This window comes from Procambarus clarkii, chromosome 90, assembly GCF_040958095.1.
Source record: "Procambarus clarkii isolate CNS0578487 chromosome 90, FALCON_Pclarkii_2.0, whole genome shotgun sequence".
In the NCBI taxonomy this organism is placed as follows: Eukaryota; Metazoa; Arthropoda; class Malacostraca; order Decapoda; family Cambaridae; genus Procambarus; species Procambarus clarkii.
The window spans coordinates 6,154,784-6,166,216 of NC_091239.1; the positions used below are offsets into that span (position 1 = coordinate 6,154,784).

Here is an 11,433-nt window from a genome sequence, read left to right on the forward strand (position 1 = left end):
ACCATTTGCACCTCGTTCAAATAGTGAGTGATATATTGATTTATAAGGAAATTGAGTATTTATTGCATATTTCAACGCTTCAGATGGGTTAGAGCTGTTTTACGTGTACATCTTTTTTCGGTAATATAAACAGAGAATCAATAACATTATAGTGAATTCTAATGAAAACTCATTGATGTATATTATTTGTACTGGAAACATCTTTTTCATGTGCCGTTTAAACGTTTGAATAACACAAAATCTTACTTTATGATATGAAGTAAAAATCATTGAACTCGGTAATATATGGAAGTTTTTTTACGTTTTTTTGGTGTGTGATTTCTGGTAAAAATAATCGAATTACTAATATTTTGATACTTTTCATGTGTTCTACCGATACGTGATTTGATCTACTAATCTCAGAATTTCGCAGTTCATTGCGTAACTTAACAAGCGTTCTTGAATTTTGATTTGTTCTAAAAATTATCGAATTAAGCAATATTTTGAAGTTTTTCGTCCTACTTTCTTTTATGTGATTTAAACGAAATATAGACGATTAAGGCATTATTTTGCCATTTTTTACCCTTTTTAAGAATTTTGATAATACTGTTATAATTCATGATTATATAAGGTATATATGTGATGCAAACCCTAAATTGATAGCAATTTTATCTTAAATACGTTATTTTCAATCAACTATTTGCACGTCCTTGAAATAATGAAAGAGATATAGATAATGAGAAAAATCGTGTTATTATGGTAAATTTATGTTATTATGGTAAATTAAAAATAATTTTATTATGGTATAAGCCGGATTAGAGCTGTTTTATGTCAGCATTTTCTTACTGTAATATAAACGGAAAATTAAGAACATTACAGTGAATTCTAATGAAAACACATTGATTTAGATAATTTGTATTGGAATCAAAATTTTTATATGCACTTTAATGATCTAAATAAAACAAAATCTCTCCTAATGATCTGAAGCAAAAATAATTGAATTTGGTAATATATGGATATTTTTTGGCACGCTTTTCATGGAGTGTGATTTTAAGAAAAAAATGTTGAATTTACTTATATTTTTATACTATTTCATGTCTTCTCACAATATATGACTTGACCTTCATATCTAAGGACTTTGCAATACATTGCATTTTTCAGCGAGTCTTCTTGCATTCTAATTTGTTCTATGAATCATTGAATTTAGCAATATTTTGACGTTTTCATCCTTCTTTACTTTATTCGATTTCAACTAGATATAGACGAATTAGGCAATATTTTGCTGTTTTTCACCGTTTCTTAACAAAATACAATTTAAAATTACTACCTCATTACATATATATATATATATATATATATATATATGTCGTACCTAGTAGCCAGAACTCACTTCTCAGCCTACTATGCAGGGCCCGATTTGCCTAATAAGCCAAGTTTTCATGAATTAATTGTTTTTCGACTACCTAACCTACCTAACCTAACCTAACCTAACTTTTTCGGCTACCTAACCCAACCTAACCTATAAAGATAGGTTAGGTTAGGTTAGGTAGGGTTGGTTAGGTTCGGTCATATATCTACGTATATATATATATATATATATATATATATATATATATATATATATTATTAAATATGACCGAAAAAGTAAGATTAATAATTCTAACACGAATTGTCTCTATCTTTCTTACGTATCTTTTCACTATTGATGGTAATTCAAAGATCAATTCTCCAAAATTCATTTTTATTTCTAGTCTGACGCGACACTTGAGCGCGTTTCGTAAAACTTATTACATTTTCAAAGACTTTAGTTTACAAATACACAACTGAAATTGAATACAGCTTTGCACATCTTCGAGTTTATATCTACATTTGGGTGAGGTGGATGAGGTGAAAACGAACTTTGAACAATGGGTATTAAATGGGTATTTAATTCTAACACAAGACAGAACACGAAACAATGGGTATTGAATGGAAGTAATTGTAGAAAGCCTATTGGTCCATATTTCTTGATGCTTCTATATTGGAGCGGAGTCTTGAAGTGGGTAGAATATAGTTGTGCATTAATTGGCTGTTGATTGCTGGTGTTGACTTCTTGATGTGTAGTGCCTCGCAGACGTCAAGCCGCCTGCTATCGCTGTATCTATCGATGATTTCTGTGTTGTTTGCTAAGATTTCTCTGGTGATGGTTTGTTTGTGGGAAGAGAATATATGTTCCTCAATGGAGCCCTGTTGCTTATGCATCGTTAAACGCCTGGAAAGACATGTTGTTGTCTTGCCTATATACTGGGTTTTTTGAGGCTTACAGTCCCCAAGAGGGCATTTGAAGGCATAGATGACGTTGGTCTCTTTTAAAGCGTTCTGCTTTGTGTCTGGAGAGTTTCTCATGAGTAGGCTGGCCGTTTTTCTGGTTTTATAGTAAATTGTCAGTTGTATCTCCTGATTTTTGTCTGTAGGGATAACGTTTCTACTGACAATATCTTTCAGGACCCTTTCCTCCGTTTTATGGGCTGTGGAAAAGAAGTTCCTGTAAAATACTCTAATAGGGGGGTATAGGTGTTGTGTTAGTTGTTTCTTCAGAGGTTGCATGGCGTTTCACTTTCCTTCTTATGATGTCTTCCACGAAACCATTGGAGAAGCCGTTGTTGACTAGGACCTGCCTTACCCTACAGAGTTCTTCGTCGACTTGCTTCCATTCTGAGCTGTGGCTGAGGGCACGGTTGACATAAGCGTTAACAACACTCCTCTTGTACCTGTCCGGGCAGTCACTGTTGGCATTCAGGCACATTCCTATGTTTGTTTCCTTAGTGTAGCCTGCAGTGTGGAAAACTCCGCTCCTTTCCATGACTCTTACATCTAGAAAGGGCAACTTCCCATCCTTCTCCATCTCGTAAGTGAAACGCAACACAGAATTCTGCTCAAATGCCTCCTTCAGCTCCTGCAGATGTCTAACATCAGGTACCTGTGTAAAAATGTCGTCAACATACCTGCAGTATATGGCCGGTTTCAAGTTCATGTCGACTAAGACTTTTTGCTCGATGATACCCATGTAGAAGTTTGCAAACAGGACACCTAGGGGAGAACCCATGGCGACCCCATCTACTTGCTTATACATGTGTCCATCCGGGCTCAAGAAGGGTGCATCTTTAGTACAAGCTTGGAGTAGTTTCCTTAGACTGTTTTCTGGTATGTCAAGAGGAGTACATGCCGGATCACAGTACACTCTGTCGGCTATCATCCCGATTGTTTCATCCACAGTCTGTTTGCAAACTTCTACATGGGTACCATCGAGCAAAAAGTCTTAGTCGGAGAAATGAAGGATACTCCCAGAGAAACAAAGGATATTCTCAGACATGAAGGATACTCCAATATCCATGAAGGATAATCTCAGAGACATGAAAGATACTCTTCGAGACATGAAGGATACTCTCAGAGACATAAAGCATACTCTCAAAGATATGAAGGATACTCTCAAAACATTAAGCATACTCTCAGAGACATGAAAGATACTCTTAGACGTGAATGATACTCTCATATCCATTATGGATAATCCTCAGAGATATTAAGGATTCTCTCAGACATCAAGGATACTCTCAGGGACATGAAGGGTACTCTCAAAGACATGAAGGATACTATCTGAGACGTGATGCAAATGCCGTCGCTGCATCACTCAAGGCTCTCATCAGAGGGTTGTCTCCATCAGGGGGCATGACGAAACCTCCAGCCTACAAGGGAGAATTCTAAGCGGATCACAGTGATGATGCTGCTCTGCCACCTACAGCACCTTGACTGGTACGTAAATCATCTACGAATGATTCGGTGCATCACGTTAGCATTAGATATTTCCATATTTGGATGGAGGCATACGCACTGCTTGGCACGACTTCCTTGGGTTCCCCTTACATGGGTTCATTCCACGCACAGCCCCTCGCGTCGCCTCCCTCCTCCCGAGAGAGATAGTGAAATCCGGAACGGCACAGGTGTCTTTCCTTTAGAATCCGGTTTCTTACTATTTCAATGCCAGCTATACACGATATCGTTGCTTCTCCAGCAGGGATTCTACCTTAGAGGCTTTCAGGCATAATCTTATGGACGTAGCCTCGCTCCACTTGCCGATCGACTAAGAACGGAACTATTGGTCCGGACCTGCTGTTCCTCTCGTGCTGAGCAGGACTGCTGTCGCAACGACTCCGTTTAACAGTTGAGTAAAACTAGCCTGTCTCATGACAGTCTAAACCCAGCTCAGGTTCCTTATTGGTGGGTGAAAAATCCAACGCTTGGTAAATTCTGCTTTACAATAACAGGAAGAGCCGACCTCAAAGGATCAAAATGCGACGCCGCTAAGAACGCTTGGTTGCCACATGCCAGTTATTCCTATGGTAACTTTTCTGATATTAAATATTGAGTATGGAATATTGGGGTTAAATTTGAGGAGCAAATGCTTGATTTAAAAAGTATTTAAGGTGATATGTGCCTTCAATTTCTTTGGATCGTATTTCTTATATATATATATATATATATATATATATATATATATATATATATATATATATATATATATATATATATATATATATATATATATATATATATATATATATATAGGTGTACCACCTCTGGTGCAAGTGTAGGGACCCATAGCCTCGGAGAAGAAAATAAAGAGTACTCAGAGAAGACCTGGTGGATCCTCACTGAGCACTTTGATATTTTCTTCTCCTGCCACCCCTATTCTTTTGGTAAGTGTGTATATTTATCTAACTTTATTTGAAATCATTACACATCATTACACAAAAAAAGTTATAATATTGATTACATGCAGGGTACAAAGCTGCTTGTCACAAGTTGAACAGCTCCTTCAGCGCCTCAGATGGCGGAGATGGCGGAGCTCATATATATATATATATATATATATATATATATATATATATATATATATATATATATATATATATATATATATATATATATGTATATATATATATATATATATATATATATATATATATATATATATATATATATATATATATATATATATATATATATTTAATTAATAACATTAAAAAAAAATTCTTAAAAACGTGGGAACCGACAAAATAATGTCTAGATCGTCGATATTTGGATTATATCACATAAAGCAAGGAATGATGAAAATGTCAGAAAAATATTGCTAAATTTGATAAATTTGAAAGCAAAAAAAAATGCAACAAAACGAGGTAAAAAATGCAAAATATTGCGATGTTCTGAGACTTGTAGGTCAAATCACATATCGTGAGAAAACGTAAAATTAAATCGAAAAATTAGTAAATTTAATTATTTTTACTTGAAATCACAAACATGAAAAACGTGAAAAAACGGCAATATAATAAAAAATTTGCTGATTTTTACTTCAAATCATAGGGCGAGATTTCGTGTTATTTTGATCATTAAAATGTACATGAAAATGTCTTTTCCAATACAAATAATACTGAAATATTCAAATATGCAATAAAAACATCATATCTCTCTTAATCTATATCTCCCACTATTTTAAGGAGGTGCAAATGATTGATTGAAAATAAAATATTGAGGATAAATTTGACATCAATTTTAGGTTAGCATCATATTTATTATATGTTTATTTAATTATTAACATTATCTGAAAATTCATATAAATGTGGGAAAACACCAAAATATTGCCCAAATTGTCTATATTTGGTTAAAACACATAGAGCAAAGAAATATGAAAAAAGTAAATATATTTCTAAATTCGATGATTTTTTTAATTAATCAAATGCAAGAACACTAGTTAAAATATTCAATACATTGCAAAAATTGCGAGGTAAGTTGTCAAATCCCATATTGTGAGAAAACATGAAATAGTATGGAAATATTAATAAATTCGATTGTTTTTGCCTAAAATCACACATCATGGAAAAACGTGAAAAAACGTCAATATATTACCAAATTCGATGATTTTTACATCAAACGAAAAGGCGAGATTCATGTTAGTTATAATATTAAAATGCATATGGAAACGTTGTTTTCATTAAAAATTATAAAAATCAATGTGTTTTCATTAGAATTAACTATTTCCCAGTAAGCATAAAACGTGTTCTGATGTTTTTATTTTGGTAGCAGAAAGGTAACCCTGTAACAGTCTATATAAAGTCGTCATTATTTGTAGGTAACCAGCAAGGAAAACCTGATATTATACTGACGAATGTTGAATGCAATATCTTTCACAGTTGAATTCTCCCAGGTAATGATGTGGGTTCAGATCACATACCTGTTATTCTCCACCTCCAAGCATCTCCCTTTAGAATTCTGGGACGCACCAGACCCAAACTAAACACGCTTCGATTTCGCCAATAAATGGAGTTCCTTGGCACGGATCAAAAAGCTGATCTTGACAATCAACCGGTCCAGGACATTTACACAGTAATTGCCTTCATACATTCTCTCATTACTGAAGCAACTATGATGAATTGTGACCTAACTAACACCAGAACAATTCAGCAATACAAACCGACCAGAGAGATCAAGGATAAAATGAGGCATTACCAGCAAGAATGTGTGAGGCGCCTAAGCACAGGCCAGCCATCCTTCCAAATTATTCAGTCCCTCAGACGTGAAGTCTTAGGCCTCACACTCCTACACAAACGTCATATTTGGGGTATTCTAGTCAACCAAGTGAACCAGTACAAGAGAGAACCTGCCAGAGTCTGGGGAAAGATCAGACAACTCCTAGGATCGTCAAAGACACCGCTTTCGCATCTCAGCTATACATATACTGATGACAACAACGAGGTAATAACCACCAGAGTGGAAGATGTACACCTGCAGGCTAATCTTAGGGGATTAGTTTGGGCGGAAATCTTTACAGAAAACAACAGCCAAATCAACAATGACAACCTCCGTACAGTCAACCAATGGGTTGCTGAAAATGTGGAGAACCTGTCTAGCAGGCCTCTAGTGGACACCGCACTCCTTGACCCAGAGCACCCGATCACCCGACCCATCACCCTACGGGAACTGCTAGAAGTATTAAAGAAAACGAGGAACAAAGCGCCAGGTTTCTCAGGAATAACAGTCAACTAACTGAAGCTTCTGCCTCTTAACTAACTTGCAGTCCATGCTCAATGTCTTCAACGCCATCCCCGTCTCAGGCCACTACCCACAAGTATTTAAAACTGCCAAAATGATCCTTATTCCGATGCCAGGCAAAAGCAGACATGTCCCTGGAAACTATAGGCCTATCTCCCTGTTGGAGTCGACAGGAAATTGCTTTGAGAAAATGCTCTCAAATCGTATTAACTACTACATGGAGTACCACCACCTGGATACTGAAAAATAGTTTGGTTTTAGGAACCGCAGAACAACACAAAATGCCATCAATATAATTTATGATGCAGCAGACAGTATCAGGAAACAGCATTAATATCAACCAGAGATGTCAACAAGGCCTTTGATAGTTTATTGCATAATGGTCTGCTCTTCAAGCTGCAATCCATATCACACCACAACTGGACCCTTTTAAGACATGTAAAAAAAAATTCTAAGATCAATAATTCCACTGTTTAGCAACAAGGAAGCTGAAGCCTTTTCCCCGACAGCTGGAGTTCTTTAGGGATCGTGCATCAGCCCATTGCTCCTCAATCTCTTTGTAACGATTGCCACGCCCTATTTATAACGACACTATTATCACTCAGTTCGCGGACAATGTCATTCATGTAGTGTCGTCGATGCCTGCTGGCCAAGGAACTAAACACGAGTCAATCATAAGGAAGACGAAAGAGGAACTAGGAGCGACAGCAAGTTGGGAACAAGACTGAAAAATCGTGACAAACACTAACTAGATTGAATTGTGCTCGGTGGGCAGCTGGGTTAGTTCACTCGAGGTCATCAAAATCGGTGGCACGTTAATACAGGTTAAGAACTCCACTACAATTCTGGGCAATGTAATATCGATACTTTTGAATTCCACCAAGCATATCAGTAAAAAAGAGGCCTTAGCCAAAGCACTACTAGCTCGGCTGTACCGATTCAGGCAAGCTCCAGAACACGTGAAGCTACACCTATACAGAATGCTTATTCGATCAATCCTAGAATACCCATACACCCCGCTTGCTCTTACTAACTGTCAAATATGTTGAAACTTCAAAGAGTTCAAAATAGAGCACTCAGATTTGTAGCATGAGTGACACTTGCCGACAAAATTAGGAATGACTGTCTCCACACTCAATTAAAGATAGAACCGTTGAATAGACGCCTCCACAAACTCCCAGTAACGCAGTTATACAAAATGAAGAACACTTACCGAGTCGTGACGATCCCTTTACGGCATTTAACACTACCAACTATGAGATACGAGATCAGCCCCACAGAACAAGGAGGATATAACTACAACAAAACGTCAGGCGGTATATCCACAACAGGAATTACCCACGGCCCAGGATACTTAGTAACCCTCTTACGTGATGAGGAATGGGAACCTCCTGATCCAATATATATATAACAGGCACGAACTATGAGCTAACAAGTCAACATCTGACACCAATACCACTGCCAACCAGGACAAAATCATTGTATACATCAACTACAAGCTCCTCTACCAACCACACATCTGCAACTCACCACAGCACAGCTCTTCGTATGCGGCACCAAGACTGGAACTCTGTCCTCGCATGGAAACTTCTCTCCACCTGTTGTGCAACAGCTACAGCTTGCTGCTACTGGCAGCCAGCAATCATTCACAAAAAAAAATCCTCACCATCATATATGAGTGCAGTTGTGCCTCTCCATCAATTCACACATCAACTCACACACTTTTATTATCACTAGAATCACTATCAGACGATCCACTGTCAATGATACTACCCCAACCATCACTACCAGAGCTACCACTGTCACTGGTATTACCACTATATCACTACAAGAGCTACCAGAGTCACTGTTACTACCCCAACCAACATTACCAGAGCTACCACTCTCAGTGCTACTACCCTCTACAATCACTACCAGAGCTACCACTGGCACCGGTACTATCCCTACCAGAGCTACCACTGGCACCGGTACTATCCCTACCATCACTACCGGAGCTTCCACTGTCACCGGTTCTAGAACTACCACTGTCTCTGGTACGACCCCAACCATCACTACCATCATGAGGTTATCTTGAGATGATTTCGGGGCTTTAGTGTCCCCGCGGCCCGGTCCTCGACCAAGCCTCCACCCCCAGGAAGCATCCCATGACAGCTGACTAACACCCAGGTACCTATTTTACTGCTAGGTAACAGGGGCATAGGGTGAAAGAAACTCTGCCCATTGTTTTTCGCCGGCCCCTGGGATCGAACCCAGGATCACAATTCCAGCGTGCTGTCCGCTCGGCCGACCGGCTCCCCTATACCGACCATAGCTATCAATGTCACTGGTAATACCCCTATCATCACTAACAGAGCTAACACTGCCATTGGTACTTTCGCAACAATCACTACCAGCGATACCACTGTCAATGGTACTACCCCTACTATCACTACCAGAACTACCACTGTCACTGTTACTAACCATTCCATCACTACAACTGTCATTGGTACTACCACAACCATGACTACCAGAGCTACCACTGTCACTGTTACTACCCCTACAATCACTACCATTCTCACTGGTATTACCACAACTATCACTACCAGAGATACCACTGTCAATAGTACTACCCCTACAATCACTACCAGAGCTCCCACTGCCACTGGTACTACCCCATTCCATCACTACCATTGACACTGGTACTACCCCTACACTCACCACTAGAACTTCCACTGTCACTGTTACTACCCCTGATATCACTACTAGAGCTACCACTGGCATTGGTACTACCCCAACCATCACTACCAGAGCTTCCACTGGCATTGGTACTACCCTTACCATCACTACCAGAGCTACCACTGGCACTGATAATACCCCAAAAATCACTACCAGAGCTCCTACTGTCACTGGTACAACGACAAACATAACTACCAGAACTTCCACTGTCACTGGTACTGCCCCAGACATCACTGTCACAGCTACCACTGGCACTGATTAAGAGCTACCACTCTTACCATCACTACTTTCACTACCACTTACAATGTTACAACCCCTTCCATCCCTACCGCTGTCACTGGTAATACCTCAATCCTGACTACCAGAGCTAACGCTGGCATTGATACCACTCTAACCATCGCTACCTGAGCTACTACTGTCAGTGTTACTGCTACCTGCACCCATTACCTCCACTTGGGCCACTATCTGCACCCATCACTTCCATCCGAGCCACTATCAGCATCCATCACCTTCACGTGGACCACTCCCTGCAACCCATCACCTACACTCGAGTCTTTACCTCAACCCATTACCTTCGCTTAGGCCACTATTAGAACCCATAACCTCATCTTGGGCCAATATCAACACCCATCACCTTCACTTGAGCCAATATCTGCACCCCATCGCCTCCACTTGGGTCTCTACCGTCACCCAATACCTCCAATTGGACCACTTCCAACTCCCATCACCAACACTTGGGACATTACCAGCACCCATTACCTACACTTGGGACACTACAAGCACCCATCATCACCTTCTTGGCCACTACCAGCACCCATCACTACCAGCACCTATCACTACCAGCATCCCATGGGAGCCGGTCGGCCGAGCGGACAGCACGCGGGACTTGTGATCCTGTGGTCCTGGGTTCGATCCCAGGCGCCGGGGAAAAATAATGGGCAGAGTTTCTTTCACCCTATGCCCCTGTTACCTAGCAGTAAAATAGGTCCTGGGTGTTAGTCAGCTGTCACGGGCTGCTTCCTGGGGGTAGAGGCCTGGACTAGGACATGGCCGCGGGGACACTAAAAAAAAGCCCCGAAATCATCTGAAGATAACGAATCACCTCCAATTGAGCTATTACCAGCACCCCATTACCTCCACTTGGGTCACTACAACCAAGCTACCACGGTCACCGGTACTACCCTTACCATCACTACCGGAGCTACCACGGTCACCGGTACTACCCTTACTATCACTTCCGGAGCTACCACGGTCTCCGGTACTACCCTTACCATCACTACCGGAGCTACCACGGTCACCGGTACTACCCTTACCATCACTACCGGAGCTACCACGGTCACCGGTACTACCCTTACCATCACTACCGGAGCTTCCACTGTCACCGGTACTACCCCTACCATCACAACCAGAACTTCCACTGTATCTAGTATGAACCCATCATCACTATCATAGCTATCAGTGTCACTGGTAATACCTCCATCATCACTAACACACCGCCCACTCTCACTGGTACTGTCACAACAATCTCTACCAGAGCTACCACTGTTAATGGTACTACCCTTGCTATCACTACCAAAGCTACCACTGTTACTGTTATTAACCCTTCCATCACTACAACTGTTAATGGTACTACCACAACCATGACTACCAGAGCTA

General features: G+C 39.9%; 1 protein-coding gene across 1 annotated transcript; it reads left to right on the forward strand.

Moving 5' to 3' along the window:
• The first annotated feature begins 7,097 nt into the window (after nt 1-7,097).
• Nucleotides 7,098-10,039, forward strand: LOC138359351 (integumentary mucin A.1-like). The gene is made up of 3 exons (XM_069318490.1): nt 7,098-7,138; nt 8,800-9,095; nt 9,690-10,039. The coding sequence occupies exons 1-3, from the start codon at nt 7,098-7,100 to the stop codon at nt 10,037-10,039; spliced, it is 687 nt and encodes a 228-aa protein (XP_069174591.1).
• The last annotated feature ends 1,394 nt before the right edge of the window (nt 10,040-11,433 follow it).

Coding starts and splice junctions, on each gene's coding strand:
- LOC138359351 (XM_069318490.1), top strand. CDS start 7,098: ATGTCTTCAACGCCATCCCCGTCTCAGGCCACTACCCACAA. Junction 7,139..8,799: donor TCTCAGGCCACTACCCACAA/GTATTTAAAACT, acceptor TATTATCACTAG/AATCACTATCAGACGATCCA. Junction 9,096..9,689: donor TAGAACTACCACTGTCTCTG/GTACGACCCCAA, acceptor AATCACTACCAG/AGCTCCCACTGCCACTGGTA.